The sequence below is a fragment of the Tursiops truncatus genome, chromosome X (assembly GCF_011762595.2).
Source record: "Tursiops truncatus isolate mTurTru1 chromosome X, mTurTru1.mat.Y, whole genome shotgun sequence".
Classification (NCBI taxonomy): Eukaryota; Metazoa; Chordata; class Mammalia; order Artiodactyla; family Delphinidae; genus Tursiops; species Tursiops truncatus.
This window is the reverse complement of record NC_047055.1, coordinates 51747287-51769128: the sequence shown is the minus strand read 5'-3', so window position 1 is coordinate 51769128 and position 21842 is coordinate 51747287. Positions and strand designations below refer to the sequence as shown.

Genomic DNA, 21842 nt, shown 5'->3' with positions numbered 1-21842 from the left:
TCTATTGTGCCATATAAATCTTCTGTTTCCCTATTTATTTTCATTTTGGATGATCTGTCCATGGGTGTAAGTGAGGTGTTAAAGGCCCCCACTATTATTGTGTTACTGTCGATTTCCTCTTTTATAACTGTTAGCAGTTGCCTTATGTATTGAGGTGCTCCTATGTTGGGTGCATATACATTTATAATTGTTATATCGTCTTCTTGGATTGATCTCTTGATCATTATGTAGTGTCCTTCCTTGTCTCTTGTTACATTCTTTATTTTAAAGTCTATTTTATCTGATATGAGTATTGTTACTCCAGCTTTCTTTTGATTTCCATTTGCATGGAATATCTTTTTCCATCCCCTCACTTTCAGTCTGTATGTGTCTCTAGGTCTGAAGTGGGTCTCTCATAGACAGCACATATATGGATCTTGTTTTTGTATCCATTCAGCAAGCCTGTGTCTTTTGTTTGGAGCATTTAATCCATTCATGTTTAAGGTAATTATCAATACGTATGTTCCTATGACCATTTTCTTAATTGTTTTGGGTTTGTTTTTGTAGGTCCTTTTCTTCTCTTGTGTTTCCCACTTAGAGAAGTTCCTTTAGCATTTGTTGTAGAGCTGGTTTGGTGGTGCTGAATTCTCCTAGCTCTTGCTGGTTTGTAAAGCTTTTGATTTCTCCATTGAATCTGAATGAGATCCTTGCCAGGTAGAGTAATCTTGGTTGTAGGTTCTTCCCTTTCATCACTTTAAGTATATCATGCCACTCTTTTCTGGCTTGTAGAGTTTCTGCTGAGAAATCAGCTGTTAACCTTATGGGAGTTCCCTTGTATGTTATTTGTCATTTTTCCCTTTCTGCTTTCAATAATTTTTCTTTGTTTTTAATTTCTGCCAATCTGATTACTATGTGTCTCGGCATGTTTCTCCTTGGATTTATCCTGTATGAGACTCTGTGCTTCCTGGACTTGGGTGGCTATTTCCTTTCCCATGTTAGGGAAGTTTTCGACTATAATCTCTTCAAGTATTTTCTCGGGTCCTTTCTCTCTCTCTTCTCCTTCTGGGACTTCTATAATGTGAATGTTGCTACATTTTATTGTTGTCCCAGAGGTCTCTTAGGCTGTCTTCATTTCTTTTCATTCTTTTTTCTTTATTCTTTTCTGCAGTAGTGAATTCCAGCATTCTGTCTTCCAGGTCACTTATCCGTTCTTCTTCCTCAGTTATTCTGCTATTTTTTTCTTCTAGTGTAGTTTTCATTTCAGTTATTTTATTGTTCATCTCTGTTTGTTTGTTCTTTAATTCTTCTAGGTGTTTGCTAAATATTTCTTGTATCTTCTTGATCTTTGCCTCCATTCTTTTTCCGAGGTCCTGGATCATCTTCCCTATCATTATTCTGAATTATTTTTCTGGAAGGTTGCCTATCTCCACTTCATTTAGTTGTTTTTCTTGGGTTTTATATTGTTCCTTCATCTGGTACATAGCCCTCTGCCTTTTCATCTTGTCTATCTTTCTGTGAATGTGTTTTTTGTTCCACAGGCTGCAGGATTGTAGTTCTTCTTGCTTCTGCTGTCTGCCCTCTGGTGGATGAGGCTATCCTATATCTTCCTTCTAATGTATCTCATTTAAATTATTTGAACTAAAGAGCCAATTGATAGCTGGGAATGTTTTGTGTCCATTCCTGAAAGTGCCTATTTTTCAAAATGAGAGTTTTGTGATAGTATTCAGAGTTTATTGATAACCATATATGGTTTTATGCTGAAAATATGTAATGATGCACTAGGTTTGGTTCTTTTTGATGTTATTCAGTTAACTATGTATAGGAAGTAAAGTTTAAAAACATAGGATTAGAAATTCATGCATATTTATTTCAAAACCATATATCAAATTCTTTTTTTATCTTCATTAACCTAAAGGATAATATATATTCTAAAAAATAAAAATCCAAAAATTTCTTCTAGTAAGAAAAAACAATATTCTTAGGTCTTATTTAAATCAAGTAGTATTTATTATTTTAAAAATGAGTATTTTTGTCTTTCTCTTGACACTTGAAATCCAGGTGTAATGTTTCAAATTACAGGGAAAAGATCAGATTATTTTGTTTTTGGAAACATACATTGTGGTTTGGTTATTTAATTTAATTACACAATTTTCCCTTCAATTTTTACAAACAAAACTACATGTAGTCCTTAAATTTAATTTAAAGAAATAAAATTGAATTTAATTCTATTTAAAAAAAACATGTAGAATCACTTTTAGAATTTTTTCAGTGAGTTGTAACTATGCAAACTGAGTGAACACTGGTTTCTTCCCTGCCTGATCCAGTACAAATGTAGAAACAGAATAAGAAAGTATTGTTACTTAGGGATCAGGGGATTCAAGGACCTGCCTAGAACATTTTAATTGTCCCTTCTTACAAATCCTTGTGTCATAATGTTTCATCTGAGTGCAGTGAGCATTGGAGGACCAGATAGGAGTGACATACATTTTAAATAAACGTCTTGGTTGGTCATGCTTTAGATTCTCTTAGGCCAAATTTCAGATTCTTAGCAATACTAATTGGCATATTTGACACAATTTGTGTATCATTTCCCCAGCTTGGCTAGCAGAAATATTATCATTCTATGTCTGAAGCAACTTAGCTAAGTAAAGGGAGAGATTAATACTTAAGAACTCAAGCAAGTACAGTATCAAATTTATACTATGTGAAAGATTTATATTTTCTTTCTTATTATGTAAAAAGTAGATCTTAGGCAATATTTTATCTCTAACTGATATGCTTTTCTTTTGCAAATACCAAAATATAATATTTATATTTTGTGTATTCAAAGAGCTATTACCTTGAATCTGTGTCTTCTAATCATGAAGTGAAGATGATTTCTAAGGCAGATAGCATTTGGTTTATTCAAAAAAACCTTTTAACATGTCCTATGCAGTCAGTTCATCTGTCAGACTGGTAGCATAAGTCGTTCATACTCCTCCTTCTCTTCCTGTGCATATAAACTTTTATTTAATTCAGTTTGAAATAGCTTACTTCTACTTTTCATTTCTTCTTCATGTTTGTGGCACTGTCTTTTACTCTTTATTCTTTTATTTGTAAAATACTTATCAACATATCACCAAAGGAGATTGTTTCTCCACAGTAGATACTCAATGTTACACCACATGGAAAATGTCTCTTCTTGTTTATTCCTAAAATCTATAGCCAGATGTCCATATGTCAGGTTTATCCATTGACATTTGAAATATAAAACTAAATAATTTTATGGATAATAATTATATATGGATAGTGCCATTAAACACTAGATTTTAAAATAATTTAAATCTAAAATAAAGAAAAATGATCATACTTCTTTTGATATCAAGCAAACATAAATGTGGATATTATTTCATTCTTTTAACTGTCCTAATGGAAAAATAGGTCTTCCAATACATTTACTTTTCATTTTTTCTTCAATATAATGTCCCAAATAGTTGAAAAAATAAAACTAGCTTGAGACTATTTTTTAGAAATGGCCTATTGTTTCAAGGTCAACTCCTTTCCCCAAATGTTAAAATACAACACATGAATAGCCAGTTAGTTCCAAGAATGAAAATTTCTGCCAAAGCTTGTGTTCTGTACTCTGGCACAAAGTCCCAGCAAAATATACATTAGAGAGAAAGACTATAAAATAGAAAATAAACGAAAAGTCTCCAATTATTTAAAAATACCAACTTGGTACTGTGATTTAAACTGGTATTAATTCACTGTGATTACAAGAAATCACAACTTCCTAGGCACTAACATAGCATATGAGAAAATGAAAACATATTCATAAAGAGAATCATCAAGTCAGATTGCCCTTCTAACACCATACTTTTTCTTTCAGTCATTTTATCTACTTAAATATGTGCTATGTAAATATTAAGAGATACATCATAGAATGACCAATTTACTTGGAATTTTCTAAGTAGTACATCCAGATACATCTCTCTAAATTGATGCATTGGGAGAACAAATGCTATCAATAAATAGTGTTCACTATCTTTCTCATTTTTCAGAGAATTTTAAAGTGAAATTAATAGAACATTGTTTTGGAGAGCCATATAATATTTACTGATAGTGAAAGATAGAATGTTATTGAAGTTAGTTCTCATGGATTTTTAAAAATTATGCTCCTGTGTACAAAAATGTATCAACCTCTGCTCAAAATAGAATTAAATCAGGTATTTTTCAAATGGTTATTATATGAACTATTTCCTTTCCTGGTTTCCTATTTCATATACTACACATATATTATACATAAGTAATATACAGAATATGTTTATAATATAAATATAGATGTGCATATATTATAAATATAAATGTTTCTCCAATGAAACATCTTTGTCTCTAAATTGTACTTTAAATGGTATGCAGAGCCTAATATTTTTAAAAATGCATATATTCATGTGGAAGGACAAAATACTCTGGAATTCACAAAGTTGATTTCCACTAATGAAATAATAATCTGAAGTGTTTTAGTAAAAGCCATTCCCTGATATCATGTCCACTTATGCCATACAGAGACTTTAATTACCTACTGTTTTCTTCCTACTACAGCAGATTTTTTAATTTGTTTGTTATAGAGCAAACAGTTTGGTGAAAATGTAAGGGAATATATTCAAAAGTTTTTTAATCTAAAAAGTAACTTATTTTTAAAAGAAAGTTTCATTATATTAATAAACCTAGTACATTTAGCACATATCTCTAGATTTACTTAAGGTTTATCTGTGTTATTTTTCTGTGTGCACAACTCATGGTCATTGACAAGCCAGTCAAAGCTTCTAAAATTGAATAAACTGATTAAAAGAAAATCATATTAAATTTCACAAAGAAGAGATTTAAAAACTTAAATCCGTTAGTAGTGGGAAAATTGTACACTATTACCTTGGAGGTATGTACTTTACATTAAATCAGGCAAAGGAAAATGCTTCAAAAATCAATTTCTCTATGGACCCAAAGACCAGATACACCATCAAGTCCTATTTTAAAATGGTCATAATTTAGAATTCATTCACTCAATAACAGATTGAGTATTAAAAGGTGTGAAATATTTGAGAGCTACAATTGTTTCAAACATTTTGGATAGCTTAGAGGCAGATTTCATAAATATTGATTTTTTAGTATTTTCTTTGCCAAATGAAAAGACAATGGATCCAGCCCTCAGGCTTTTGTTTTTGGAATTTCTCAAGATCATTTAAATTTGTGTTATTTTCAGAACAGCTTCATACACCTCTCAGAATAATGTAACTAAGGCCTTGGTAGGTCCTTTCAATGAACTGTAAAAACATTTATATTCCAACTTTTGTTTTCTTGAAAACTTCAGAATCCTTCATGTTTCAGTTTCTTTGAGGTTTGTTTGTTTGTTTGTTTTGTTTGTTTGTTTTGAAGTTGGGGGAGTGAGCTCAACTCATTTTATTTTATAGTTTTTTTTTATTTTTGTGTGTTTTTCTGTTTGTTTGGTTGGGTTTTTTTTTGTTTGTTTGCTTGTTTTTTTTTTTTTTTTTGGCAGCACTGCACAGCTTGCAGGATCTTAGTTCCTGACCAGGGATGGAACCGAGGCCCTCATCAGCGAAGGCCTGGAGTCCTAACCACTGGACTGCCAGGGAATTCGCAGCACAATTCTTAAAAGAAGGATCTTCTCCCTTAAATAACCAAACTAAACCAGAAGTATTTGGAATTAGCATTTGTGCTGCTTAGAACAGTTTTACAAAGTGATTAAGTGAAGCCAAAATATCTGTGTTCACAGGAGTCCTATTCTCTAAGGTATCTGGCCCTGTACATCTCAGAATTTTTCTTCTCTTAATTGTAACTGTCAAAAGGAGCTATTATGATTGGCTAGATTCACTCCGTATGCTTCTGAGCCATTTAAAACATTAAGGTCAGATTTTGAGATGGAACTTTTTGACTTAAATCTTTAAGGAAAGGAGGAATAACACTCCAGGACCAAGCTAAATTACAAATTACAATTTTTATTAGGAATTATCTTTTTTTTGATTTGCCAAATCAAGATTTTGATTTGTAAAGTATGCTCTTCTCTTGTTTGCCCTTGTCAATTGGTGTGTACAGTAAAATGTAAATTACATTTAATATTCATCTAAGTTGGCATTTCCCCAAAATATATTCTAAAAGCACTGATTTTTTGATACTCTCTGCAGTAAATGTTTATCTTGGGCAAATAGGTTCGGATATACATATTGTTTCCATCTCTTGGAAATGATCAATAAACCATCAATAAAACATTTCATAGTGTGTGAGTTCTTTGGTAGAGAAAATGTGAATTCTAATTCTACTTCTTCCTTTCATTTGTTGTGTGGATCATAGATAAGTAATTTCATTTCCTCTTATTTTTTAAATTTATTTTTATTTTTTATTGAGATATAATTGACGTATAACATTGTGTAAGTTTAAAGTGTGAAACATGTTGATTTGATACATTTATATATTGCAATGTGATTACCATTGTAGCTTTAGCTAACAGCTCTATCATGTCACATAATTATTATTTCTTTTTGAGGTGAGAAGATTTATGAGCTAGTCTCAGCAATTTTGAAGTATGTCATATAGTATTTTTGACTGTAACCAGTATGCTATGCCTTGGATCTCCAGAACTTGTTCATCTTCTAGTTGCAAGTTTGTACTTTTTAAGTCATTTCATTTCTTTTGACCTCATTTCTTCATATGTATACTAAGAATATTGAATCAAATGACTTTCTAAGGGCTCTGGTCTTTGGCCTGTGAATTTATTTTATTCTAGAAAAAATTTAAGTTGTACCTCTGTGCTCTTTGAAGTACAAACACTGTCAACATAAAAAAGAAAATGACATTTGAAAGTATTATCTGTTACACTGGTCCCAAACATATCCCCTAAATAAAAGGTCAGAAAACCAATAGATTATGGATTAGAAAGATTTTGTAATGAATAGAAAAAATGAGTTAATTTCAGGAATTTTAAAAGACATACAGCTCTAAGCTGTGGTCCCAAAGATATCCCCTAAATAAAAAGGCAGAAAATACAGCCAATAGTTTATGGATTAGAAATATTTTGTAATAAATAGGAAAAATGTGTTAACTTCAGAAACTTAAAAATATGTACAACTCTAGGCTAAAAAGGAAAATAAGCCATTTGGTATGGCTCAGCATGAGTTTGGTTAACCAAAATCCTATTAATGTAGAGAATGGTAATTGCATATTAGTGAAAATGTTTCCTTTTAATTTCTAGGTTTTAGTCTCTCCAATAAAGCCAACACTATGACTTTGGTTGTCAATTTTGAAATGAATATTTCTTTTTTTTTTTTTTTGGCTGCACTGCGCAGCTTGCGGGATCTTAGTTCCCCCACCAGAGATTGAACCCAGGCCATGGCAGTAAAACTGCCAAGTTCTAACCACTGGAGTACCAGGGAATTCCCTGAATATTTCTTTAATCCAGCAGTAAACTAACTTTTATAGAAACTCAGGACCGATATGAATAGAAATTTTAATATACAGAGATGAGAAATTTATTTTATACTTGCAACACTGCTTTTATTGTAAATAAGGTACTCATTATACTAATCGCCTTGCATCTTTTGCATTTGTAGCCTTAACCTTTCACACAATTTGAACAGAAAATTTGATTTGAGCTTCACTATTTTTGTGGTTCAGACTCACGTACAATAATGCTGTAGCTTATTAGTTTTGCAATAAACAGGAGATGCACTGGGGTTATTTGGATTATACATCAAGAATTGGATCTTCTTGGCACATCTTCTGGAACGCTTTAAAATTAGCATTATTCAAAGAAAACTAGGTATTGGCCAATTAATTTGACATTACATCTTCAAGTACATTGTTGTTGTTGTTTTTCATATTGATTCAGCTATATTCTGTGACCTTCAGTACAAACTCTTGTGTGGCTTGGCATAAGAAAATGAATGAGGAACTTGTTCTCAAAAATTAGTCCATAACTTAGAATATGTTAGGCTTTAGATGAATTGAATCTTGATTTATCAGATTTTTCTCTATATTAAGAAGCATAGTAAACACTGTAATGTACTTAGACATGGTGATGCATTAAATAAATAAATATTTAAATATTTATTTAATACTTATAGAAAACATTATCCTTCAATTGACTATAGTGGCAAAGATATCTGCTTATCTCCAAATGAATGTCTTTAAAAATGTTTTCAAATCTTACTTACCCCCAAGGTAATGACCTTTTAAAATTTCATTAAAGTAGCTTTATTATGTGACTTTAAAAATTATACATGATAAAACAACTGCAATTGTTACTATTTTTTGAAGTAAATGGCAGTAATAGATTGGTGCATGATATTTGATCAACAAACATTAAGGCAACACAATCAATTTTGTGGTGAGCTCTGTTGACCTTTAAGCTATTCAAGCAGTATCTATTTATCAACATTTTTTTTCACATTTAGCCAGATGTTCCTAGTGCATGTTGAGTATTTAAACATTTATGTTAGGATTATGAAGGAAATGTTAAAATATGTTTGTATAGAGTAATAAAACATGTTCTGTTATTGTTCTTGTGATAAATTTTTGTAATTTTTATGTGACTTAAGTAGAAGCTGCATTTTTTACTGTAAAATGTGATTCCTTAATTTAAACTTTGTAGTACAAGAATCCCAGTAATTCATGTTGTTTACTAATTAATTACTTATGTTCCTTTACTAATTAAGATATTTGAGTAATAAATTTAGAAAGTAATGTTAAAACCTCAAGTATATTTCAAAGTAAGCATGTACACAAACTTAAATTTTTATGTGATTATTGCATTTGTGTAAGTAAAACTAATGATACCTGAACTATTAATGGCTTAAATTTATTAATTAATACATTTATTATTAAATACATTGCAGAATATTTAATAACCTGAAAACAATTTTCTTGGTGAAAGCAAGTTTAACTTGTTAGATATATTTATTTTATTTATTAGTAAAATTTCAAGTTACACATAAATGATAACTCATCCATAATATAACTGTAGTTGGATTTATTAGTAAAATAATTCATTTCAGTCATAGTGATTCACGTAGATTCTAGTATCTCAAATGACAAGGATTATCTTTATTTTGATCTTGCAAAAATCTTGAGCAGTATGGATGCTTCAAAAATATCAATGATAAACCTTTAAACATTAGGAAGCAATTGAAATTTAGGAATGCATTTGGAAATGAACTTTATGTAAAAATTCTTCCTAATATAATGAATGTATCTATTAATTTCTGTGTCAGCATATGAGTACTTAATATTGCTTTAGAGGGGGAAAATTGTTCCCTTTTTGACTATTTTTCATGTGATGAATTTGTGTCTCTTCAGAACTGTCCTGAAAATTTTATGCAGAATCTGCTTATTGTCCTGAATTTTAAAGAAAATTGATCAATATTTGACTTTACTAGTTTATAAACCAATTTTCATTTTTCAGCTTGGGAGCTAAATGTCTCCTGGGATAGATTTTTAAAATGTGTTTGTTTTCTTTTTCATTGTTGTCATGTCACTTGTTTTGCTTTTTTTATTTGTACCTCCTTACCCTTAGAAATAAGTCTAGGCCTATCACATTTTTTTTTCTGACCCTTTCAGTTACCAAATTGGAAAGGATTTTAATAACTAGGTCTAGAACACACTGAAATTACATACTTAAAAATGAAAGCAAGCACTTTATTACTTCTCTGCTTAAAACAGCCTTTCTTTTTCACTCCAGTATATTGAAAACTCTACATTTAAATATTACAGGAATTTTTAAAAAAAGTATTACAGGAATTAATTATTAATTCAAATAATAAATTAAAATACTGTGTGTGTGTGAGATAGAGAGTGAGAGACTTATCATTGAAGTAGAACCATTATTTGAGTGGTGCAGGGTTGATGAATATTATTTAGAAGATCAATTCTACCTAAAGTGCCTTGTGAAAGCACTACTTTTTTTTTTCTTTATACTTTGGTTTGTATTACCATTAAATTACGTTGCTTATGGACAAAACACCTTATGATGAAAAATAAATGTGCCATGTATATGTCAATGACACTTAAAATGTTGTGCAATGCTCTCTAATTAATCCATATTATTGTATGGAAACATTACTTTCACCTCCATTTTTCTGTCTTTGACCTATTCCTTCTCTCTAAGCATTGCATACATCTTTAGTTTCATAATATTCAAATTTAATCCAAAGTTGATTTTTAACAAGTTCAAAATGTTTATCTTTAACGTTTTTATCTTTAGATGTGTGTTATTAAATATATCAGAAAATCATTTTTACTGTTGGCTTTAAAATTTTACAAAGAATAAATCTGTGATTCATTTGTCCGGATCAACACATATCAAAGTATTTATAAATATATAATTACTTTGTTTTGTTTGAAAATAGACTTTGCTATTTGTCTTAGATCAAGCATGATCTCACAGTGTTTTGAAGGAAGTCACTTGATAATGCAGTGCCATAATTTATTTATCTGGATAATAATAATAATAATGATCTCGAATCCCCCATTTTTAATTGTGAAAAATAAATGAAATTTTAGTTATGAAAATAGCTGTATTATAGAAAAAGTGTCTTAACCAAGATAAGAATACTTCTATTGTGCCATCTAATATTAGTATCCATTGATGTTTTGTTTTTTCCCATGATTTTTTCAAATCGGATTTGGAGGAAAAACAACCTGTTAAGTCAAAAACAATGTTTTCCTTATGCTACACTTCCTGTAGGAGGTTCCAGGAGAAAAAGTGAAATTTTAATAGAGGACTACACTTTGTTATCATCAGCAATGAAGCTAGAAAATCTACTGAGTTCTTGCAAAATGTTGAGTTCAACAATATATTGCCTTCAGGGGAAGGACCAATCATGACTTCCCAAGAGGTCAGAATATAGCATAGGCTTGGTCTGAGTTTAGAAAAACATACTATAGGAGATAGATTTTTATGGGTTATCAGTATTCTACCTTATCTATCTCAGTCATCACGTTCTCTAAAAAATGATGTTGAACATATATTGCAATATATTACAATTTACATTTATTTAGTTAATGTAACATATTGGGAATAAAAGAAAATATTTATTTGTACTTAACTTTGTTAAACTGTCTTTTTAGCTTTCATTCCTGGACTAAAGAAAGGTACAGTAGAAATCAACACAAATCATAACCATGGTGCATTTATCATTTTAAAATGAATTTGTTTTAAGAACTTTGGCCTCTTCATTTCTCATAAAACATTGCAATTTCAACTGTTTGCTTCAAACACATTTTTAATATGTTTAAAATGAACTGATATCTAGGAAAGGTATCAGTCATTTGGTTATCTTATATAACTGGATGCTTTTTCCAAGTTATGTGTAATTAATCTTTAGATGTTAATGTGAGCCTGTTGTCATTTATTTGACTTACAGTAGTTACTTTCAAATTACCTATGAATTTAATTATTCATTTTTCTCCTCTGACAGTATAAGCATATTTAGGCATCTGTCTGAGGATGCATTAAATATATAATTCTACTTTTCTATATTTTCATTTGAAGTTGATCTGTAAACTGTGAATGCTGTATACATGCCTAACAAAATAATCCAAGTTAACATTCTTTGTGAACTTGTAAATAATATGCATTTTCTTTGCCAAAAAATATATATGGATTACATGTGAATCTATACTAAGTCATGGTCAACAGAAAACAAATATCTTTAAATATGGAGTTTAAGCAATCAGTTAAAACGTATCTAATTTTACTGTGCTGATAAAGTTTTAAAATGATGCAGGGTATTTTGAATGTTCCAAATATATTTGCATTCTCTGTGTATATGCACCAATTTCTTTATTGTGTATTTCATAGTTCAGGATGGATCTATCATATTGTTTCATTGCTATTTAAGACAATAATTCGTTTCACTTCACACACTTTTAAAATATGTTACAGTCCATCAATATTTTGACTGGGTGGAAATAGCACTCAAAGAATATTTTTTTCTGAAATCAGTCATAAAAATCTAAATCGTTATGTAAAGAACTTCCCCTTTAGTTTTTAATTTTGACATATCATCAATACTAACAGCATGTGTTATTATTTTTGGTATTTTAAATGTTTTTTTCAATGTTGCTTTGGTCTTTTTACATTGCATTGGCATATTTCTCTTGTGATCTTATGTAATTTGTTTTAATGTCCATGATAAATTTTTAACTATCATCTAACTAGCAGAATTTCAAGCTAAATATTTTACTCCCCATGAAAGTCTTGAGTATTCAACATTTACATGGGTTATTCATGTGAAAGTGGATGCATTACATGTACTTTTCATTTTTTCTCTCCCCTTCTCATTAGTTTCTACGTATCCCATGATAGATACTGTTCAGAAACTAGAGCTATATAAAGTCATGGTGATATTTTTGGGTTGTGATGCAAAGTCAAGGTGTTTTGAGCATAACTATTCAGAGGCATAGTGGAAAGAGCATTTGAATGTGAGCCATGACATCTAGAGTTCTAATGACAGTTCTGCACCTGACTAGATGCATACTGGCCAAGTCATTTAAACTCAGAGTCTTCATTTTCTTCTTTCCCTCATTAAAAAAATCTAGTAATCATAATTATGCTTAAGCCTCAGGAGAAGTCATGCTGCTAAAACATGACAACATAATAATAATCACAAATTTAAAAAAAAAAACAAGTGTGTACAGTTCTATACGCTGTCCCTATAACCTACAAATGTTTTTATCTTAATACACCCCTGCTATGTGTAAGTTCTATCATTTTATCCATTTTTGCAAAGATAGAAACTGAGGCAAAGAAAGGCTAAATAATATAGAAATTCATTTGATAAAATGAATTAAAGCACTTTCCCTGTATAAAACACTACTATTACTTAGATTTTTAAACCTTTATCAATACACCAATGAGTAATGATCATTGCAATTAAACTCATATTTTAAACCTTGCTGTAATTGATATTTATTTAGTATATTCATAATGCAACTGGGCTCTGCCTCCAACTGCACTGAAACACCATAGTACCTTTTGTAGTTATATTCTATGAAAATTTTCATACCATATTTTATATATCCATTTTTCATCAACTCATTTGAGTAGACTTGCTATTATTTAACTCACATAGCACAATTTCTTAGGCATATTTTATGTAGTTAAATGTTAGTTTATAAGAGGAAGAAGCCCTCTGCGAGTCTAATCATAAATTTATAAAACTAAGATCATTTTGTTTATTTAACTCTTTTATTGAAGGGTAACTGATAACCAGGGATGACATTGAGTTTTTTCTTAAATACAAAAATATGTAGGCTTTTTCCCTCACAGTAAATAAGATATATACATGCAAATTCTTAGTAATAAGATAATTACTTTTAATTCTGTTATGCTTTACTTGTCCCCAAGTAAGAAATTGCAAATATATACTTGTCAGTTCATTCAGAGCAAATTCTTTTGTACCACCTTCTGAGGAAAACATACATTAATAAACATTTATAAATTAATACCTTTCATTGAATTTGCTTGCAAGTGTACTTTCCTTTTTTGTGGACAAGTTTTAATGTAAGGTGAGAGTTTTAGCTATAATATATCAATTACATTTTCTGTTTTCATTGAGGTCTAGGGTTTAAGCAATAGAATGTCAACTGGTTTGTCTACCTGCAGTCGTTCATTGTCCATAGTAATGTTCAGTTGTCCAAGCTGAGTGTTGGCATATCATTACAGTGTTTTATTACCCTTCTGGCCTTCAGATAGCTCTCATGGATCTGTTCTTGAGAGAGGTTTCCATATTTATTGTTAGTACTCAAGGGCCAGCTGTAATTTAGGAGTTCATTACTTTAGACTTGAAATGTTGAATTTGAGTCAGGAGAAGCTGTTTAGAGATTAGAATGTGGGGGGGGGGGGAAGTAGGTTGAAGTGGAAGGTTCTAGGAAAAACTGGGGAAATGAGTTATCTCTCAGCCAAATGAATCACCTCACCTATCTTCATCCAACTACTTAGTTAATAATAGTTTGTGAACATAAAATATAATTCATCCTTATGCATGATAGATATGGAGCTTTTCATATGTCAATTAGTAAGAAAAGTAATGTCTTTTCATAAGGTATCTTTTTTTTTTCATGGCCAGGAGTTAATGAAAATGTCTGTGTAAGTTTCAAAATGAAAAACTTATAGCACAGGCCATAATATTAATCACTTTATGTTAATTTATATAGTATCTCCCTAAATTCTCAGACCAAAGGACTAAATCAATATGCAGTTTTGTTAGTTTTGTTTTCGATTACTAATAGTAGACTCTAGAATGTCATAGAGCAATATTTGTGAAAGAAATTAAGTCTAATGAAGGATTTGCATATTTTACTATCTAAAATTGCCTTCTTTAGATCATGTATAACAAGTTCATTCCACCATATTATGTATTATACAGTGACACATAGAATTAGAAAAAACATGTCTTATGATAAAATTGTTTTTTAATGTTTTTTTTACAATGAAGAAAAAAGAAACAAATGTGATATTATTTATCACATAAAAGTTGACTGATTAGTAGAAAATTTAGTATCTTTTTGAGGCTATGCAGTGTATTAAAGTTAGAAAATGGGTGCAGTACTTTAGTGTTATCATTCTGATAAAAACTCTTGGCATAGCTTTGAAACAGTATATAATTTGTGAATAAAAATGCATAATTTAAACTTTATGTTCTGAGTATATACTAATGTCTTTTAAAAAATCTTTGTAGAGAAATAAATAGTATTGCTAGGTGACATATTGGTCAGCTGCTTGTTAGCAAATCATGGCTTGAACATTTAAATGACCCATAAACATTACTTCTGCTACAGCTAATAAGAATAGTAACCCTGATTTCATAAAGCATAATTTTATTTTACATCACTCTTATATTGCCTTGAAATTGATACTATTTGACTGACACAGTAAAATGATAAAATATTACTTTACTTTCATTTGCAGATGCCATATCAAAAGCTGGATCTACTATGAGGCAGAATTTTTCTATCGAAATATACTTTACAAACAGGTGATTTTTTTCTAGGACACACATAACAATTGATTGTTGAAAAGGCAACTTTCTCATTAGGTAAATTGTCTATCTGAGAATATAGCCCAGGATTCTTGAAGTTCAAGTAATTTATTATCATTGATTTTGATCAGCACTATCACTGGAAATATAATGAGGGACACATATATAATTTTAAATTGTCTAGGGGCCACATTTAAAACACAAACAAAAAAACCAATAATAGGTGAAATTCATTTTTACCAATATATTTTATTTAACCCAACATAAACAAAATATCATTATTCCAACAGGTAATCAATATAAAAATTTTCTATAAGATAGTTTACATTTCTTTTCATAGTAAGTCTGGAAATCTGGCATGCATTTTACACATACAGCACACCTCAGTTCCAACTAGCCACATTTTAAGTATTCAATAGCTATGTGTGACTAGTGGCTGCTACATCAAAAAAGCTTTAGATACCTCTCGAAGACTAGGGATTTGGGATTGGGCTGCAGAGAAAAAAAGGGCTTTGGTATACATTGGCTTGATATTATACCTTGAAGAAAAACAAACAAACAAAGAACGCTTGGAAACCTTGAATTTATCCTTGCTCATCTGAGGACATTTTCCCCCTGGTTGGTCAAAGTTCAAAGAAAAACAGAAAACATTTGGTAAATGTACTCTTGTTGATTTTCGCTGTCATGGGGGATGAAACAATGTGCAATGTGAAACAGCAAAGGGCTGTATAGATCAAAGTCAACACTTTCAATTGCAGACTTTTTGTCATATGTTTGAGGCGCTTAAGAAACACAATTCATTGCAATTTGCTCTCCTTGAAATTCTTGAGTAGTTTTCAAGAGGAGCCTTCAGTAGAGAACACTGATTGGTGCTTGTTAATCTCGAGGCATGGATGATTTTAAAACGTGTATTGTATAGCGTTTTATAATAATCAATATGTATCACTACCAGAACTTGAGCCAGAAGGCTGAAAATTTTCTATCTTCCAGTTCATATAAAATGTGATACTTCAATTTTAAAAGATTAGCAATATAATTTACCATGTTAATGTGAATGTAAGAATGTGAATTTCTAAGAATATGAAATAAGAGCATGTAATTTCTTAAACAAATCTAAAATACTTATATAATAGATGTCTGCATGTGGTATTCATGGTGCTCATGCTCACAGGGTGTATTTCCTAGGTTCACCCGCTATAAAAATGATTCTAAATAGTGCTGTGTGTCAGAGACAATTTAAAGCATTGATTTCTTCACTTGATAATCACTTATTACTGGTCCAAAATATCACCAAGCTAAAAACAGAAAACACCTTACAAAGTAATGAACTGCAATGCTCATTTAATAAGACAACATTCAAGTAAATCGAAAAATGCTTCATGTTCTTAACTACAATCGTATCTAATTATATTGTTGCTTATAGGTAAAGATATGGAATATATCTATTCCATATCTCCAATATATCTATATATATCTATACCTATTATTCAGAATCCAAGTGAAATTTATAAAATTTTAACAGTTTGCATTTTGAAGAAACTGACTGTTGAAGGCTTTACACAATTTGAATTTATATCAGATTAACAAAAATTGTATTTTATTTGCTGTCTATATTTGTTGCTGTTCTCCAAATATAACAATATCCTAGAAGATAAGAGGGAAGAAATAGGGAACTTTAGAAAACTCATATTAAATACTTTCCAAATATATTGACTCTGGCCTTCTTAAGCTTTTTCTAATGTGTTTAAAATGCATAGAATAAGAATATTTAGAGAAGTAACAAAAAGAGGGGAAAGATTTTTGTCAGCAAATGTCAGAATATATAAAGCTTTAACAAAAACAAGATGGTAGGCGTGTAGAAATTGATAGATCAATGTGGTAAAATAGTAAATAAGCTGACCATAATGCATACCAGAAGTTAATATATGATTAAAAAATAATCAAAACCAGAGGTAAACAAATATGCATGAATTATTAAACAAATTGTGCTGTGAAATTTGGCAAAGTATTTGGAAAAAGATCATCACTCCAAAATACAGATCCAAAAAAATTATAGTAGGTCAAAGATGTAACTATAAACCTGGGGACATACAGTAGAAGAAAATATGTGAATATTAATTAATCAAAGAAATGGACTTCATTTAAAATTTTACTCCTGAATATCTGTATAATTTGTGACAAAACTAGTTCCAAACATTTCTGATAAATATATTTCATTGAATTGAAATACTGAAATTAGTTCTCATGCTACACTATGGAAATTACTGTTACTCCAAAAATTTAAATTCTAGAGTGATTCTATTATCATTAATTTAGACATAGCTCTTGAAAGAAAGGATGATTGCAGAAGGCAGACTGTATGGCACTAAGTAATAGCTATTCTCTTTTTTTTAAATATGGATTTTGATGATAGTGGTAATAATAATCACCAACTTTTAATGAGTAGGTATAAAACATTACTCATTGTTCACGTTTCAAAGCAGCGACAGATGAAGTCTGTCACTTTCAAACAATGGGTTATTTTTAAATGATTGTATGATTTCTTCTAACAATATTTCATCAAACTGGCTTATATTTGTAGATGTAGCCCTATTGCTCCTTTCATGCTAATGTACATCGAGAGTAAAGAGTTTCCTAAAAGTCTTGCACAAACCTGCCTTTTCCTCCCAACCTTCCCTTTCACAGGCCTCTTGACAGCTCTCGACAGCTCTCTTTCCCTTTGCTTCCTTTTATTCAACAATCTTTTTTGAGTATCTGGTACATGCCAGGCACTATACTAATTCCCTTCCTTCATCTTTTAATCTCTCTCCAATAGGCAAGGGATGACATGGGAGAAAATTAGTAGTATAGCTATAGTTAGAGATGGAAGTTAGATAGAGGCAGAGGTAGAGTTATTTATTCATAAATATATGAAATTACAATTTTAATATTAATGTTCCATGGTATACTTTGTAAGAAGATTTAACATATTGTGACCTTGCATTAGGATAACATAGAGATAAATTTCAAATGGGATTGCTAGAAAAAAATCTATATACAATTTTCAACATTTTCTCAAAATATTCAGAGGCAGAAGTATAAGCCAAAGAGTCTGCCTGGATGGATCACTTTGAGAATGTACTCTTTCATGCCTGCTATATGATTGCATTTCAGTTTAATACCAAAATGGTCCATGCATAGCTTCATCATGAAAAATGATATTGGAATTTTGTTTAAAACTGTATAAACAAAACTACTTTTTAATCATATATACTTCTGAATATTCTTCCACATTTTTCAAGCTGCTAAAGCAATCAGGATTGATTGACAGTCAGATAACAGAACTACTTAACTTGATAATCTAATTTTAGGCTCAAGTATAAAAGCATCCACTTTCCTTAGTTATCAGTAACTGCACTGCCTAATTTATTTTTGAGGTTAGTTCTATGACTCCCCTAAACTTAATATTTTATTGTAATTAGTTGATGTTCAAAAAAACAGCATTGTTATGAAGGGAAAATACTACCAAGGTTTTATTAATTCCATATGTTCTTTTAGGTTTTCTGGCAAGAACTCTGAATTTCCATTTTATCTATGATAATATTATAATAATAATTCTTATTTACAGTTTAATGGAAACTCAAAATTAGGGTTATACCATACACATTTGCTTACTTTTAGAATTTACTTAAGAAATATCACCCAATCAATTGATACTTTCTTGAAAAGACTCTCTACTGGAAATTGTAAATTTTTTTTAACTAATTAATTAACACATCCTAATTTAAAAGGATTTGTTGCATTGTTATGGTATTTAGTTGTACTGTGTGTTGCCGTTTCTTCAACTTTTAAATTTTCCCTTGCATACAACTATTGTAAGCATTTTCTCTTTGAAAGCTTATATAGCAGAACTAATATATGTTGATTTAGTGCTTTTATTGAGATATAATTCACATAATATACAATTCACCCTTTTAGAATGTACAATTCAGTTGTTTTTAATATATTCATAAATGTGTGCAACCTTCACCACTATTGAATTCCAGAACATTTTCATCATCCACAAAGACCCACATAACCATTAGCAGTCACACCCTAATCCCCCATATCCGCATTCTGGCAACCAATACTCTCACTTCTGTCTCTAGATTTGCCTATATAGGAAATTTCATAAAATAGAATCATGCGCTATGTAGTCTATTATGTCTGACTTCTTTTACATAGCATAATGTTTTCAAGATTTATCCACATTATAGTATATATCAGTACTTCATTCCTTTGTAAGGCTGAGTAATATATCATTGTATTGTGTGGTACACACATTTTGTTTATCCATTCATCAGTTGATAGAAATGTGAGTGTTTCCATCTTTTGGCTGTTATGAATAATGCTGCTACAAACATTTGTGTACACTTTTTTGTGTGAACATGTTTTCAGTTCTCTTCAGTGATTATTTAAAAGACTAGAATTGCTGGGCCATGTGTTAACATTATGTTTAATATTTTAAGGAACTGCCAAACTGTTTTCCAAAGTGACTGTACCATGTAACATTCCCATCAGCACTGTATGGTGGTTTTGATTTCTCCAAATCCTTACCAACGTCTGTCAATATCTGTCTTTTCAATTGTAACCACAGTAATGGGTGTGAATTATTATCTCACTTTGGCATTGATTTACATTTTGCTAATGATTAATGATGCTCAGAAGATTTACATGTGCTTATTGGCCATTTGTATATCTTCTTTGGAGAAAAGTTTATTTGAATACCTTTCATTTTTCTTTTGGAGTATTTTTTTTAAATTATTGAGTTGTAAGAGTTCTTTATAAATTCTGGATGCTAGTTACATAAAAGATATACAATCTGCAAATAATTCTTTTCATTCTGTAGATTGTCTTTTTATTTTCTTGATAGTGTCTTTTGAAGTACAAAAGTTATTTTCATGAAGTCTTATTTGTCTATTTTTTATTTGTTTGTTGATGCTTTAGGTTTCTACATCAAGAAATCAATGTCTAATACAAGGTCTTCAAGATTTGCACCCATGTTTTCTTCTAAAAAATGTATAGTTTTAGTTCTTACGTTTAGGTGTTTGATTCATTTTGAGTTAATGTTTGTATATGGGGTGAGGTAAGAATCCAACTTCATTTTTTTTGAATGTGGAAATCAAATTGTTCCAGAAGCATTTGTTGAAAAGACTATTCCTTACCCATTGAACTCTCTTGGCATTCATGTCAAAAATTGAGCAAAATGAATATGTTTATTTCTGGAATATAAATTGTGGTCTGTTAATCTACATGTCTATCTTCATGATTGTACCACAAAGGCTTGATTATTGTAATTGTGTGTTAAGTTTTGCTATCAGAAAGCATTTCTCTAAATTTGTTCCTCCTTTTCAAGATTGTTTTTGCTAATATGGATATCTTGAATTTCTGAAACAACTTTAGGATCAGCAAGTCAATTTCTTAAAAAAAAATCAGCTCAGATTTTAATAAAAATTGTATTGGATATATAGAACAATTTAGGAAGTATTGCCATTTTAATAATATAAAGTCATCTAATCCATGAACACATATCTTTCAATTTAGTTAAATTTTATTTAATTTCTTGATGTTTTGTAGTTTTTAATACACAAGTTTTGAACTTCTTTTGTTAAATAGGTTCCTAAATAGTTTATTCTTTTAATGTGCATAGAATTGTTTTTAAATTTCAATTTCAAATTGTTCATGGCTAGTGCATAAGCATTGACTTTTCTATGTAGATCTTGTATCCTGCAACCTTACTAAATTGTTTATTAACTCTAAGAGTATTTATGTGTATTTCTTTGGATTTTTTGTATACATTATTTCACCTGTCAATAGAGATAGTTTTACTTCTTCCCTTCCAATATGAATTTCTTTTATCTCCCTTTCTTACCTAATATCCTTCTTTGTCTCTAGTAACATTTTTGGTCTTAATGTGTTTTTTGTCTCATGTTAATACAATTTCTCCACTCCTCTTTTGATTACTGTTTGCATGGTATCTATTTTTCCTTCATTTTATTTTCAACCGATTTGTATTTTTGAATATAAAGTGTTTCTCTTGTGGTCAGCATATAGTTGGATCATTTTTCAATTTGTTCTGTCAATCTATAGCTTTTGATTGGAGTGTTTAATCTGTTTACATTTAAAGTAATTACCAAGTTAGGACTTGCATTTTTTTTTATCAATTCTATACACATCAGTGTATACATGTCAATCCCAATCGACCAATTCAGCACACCACCAGCCTCACCCCACCACAGTTTTCCCCCCTTGATGTCCATATGTTTGTTCTCTACATCTGTGTCTCAACTTCTGCCCTGCAAACCAGTTCATCTGTACCATTTTTCTAGGTTCCATATACATGCATTAATATACGATATTTGTTTTTCTCTTTCTGACTTACTTCACTCTGTATGACAGTCTCTAGATCCAACCAGGTCTCAACAAATGACCCAGTTTCATTCCTTTTTATGACTGAGTAATATTCCATTGTATGTATGTACCACAACTTCTTTATCCATTCTTCTGTCAATGGGCATTTAGGTTGCTTCCATGACCTGGCTATTGTAAATAGTGCTGCAACGAACATTGGGGTACATGTGTCTTTTTTTTTTTTACATCTTTATTGGGGTATAATTGCTTTACAATGGTGTGTTAGTTTCTGCTTTATAACAAAGTGAATCAGTTATACATATACATATGTTCCCATATCTCTTCCCTCTTGTGTCTCCCTCCCTCCCACCCTCCCTATCTCACCCTTCCAGGCAGTCACAAAGCACCGAGCCGATATCCCTGTGCCATGCGGCTGCTTCCCATTAGCTATCTACCTTACGTTTG

At 30.5% G+C, this 21842-nt stretch overlaps 1 protein-coding gene across 5 annotated transcripts in view; it reads left to right on the top strand.

The window, feature by feature from the left end:
• PCDH11X (protocadherin 11 X-linked) overlaps window positions 1-21842 on the top strand; it is a 708447-nt gene that overhangs the window by 567950 nt on the left and 118655 nt on the right. For 3 of the 5 annotated variants that reach the window (XM_073798965.1, XM_073798963.1, XM_019932225.3), the window contains one exon: window positions 11095-11118. The exons of the other annotated variants lie outside the window; for them this stretch is intronic. In XM_073798965.1, coding sequence (XP_073655066.1) covers window positions 11095-11118 — 24 coding nt within the window. The remainder of the gene's footprint in view (window positions 1-11094; window positions 11119-21842) is intronic. 5 annotated transcript variants of the gene reach the window in all.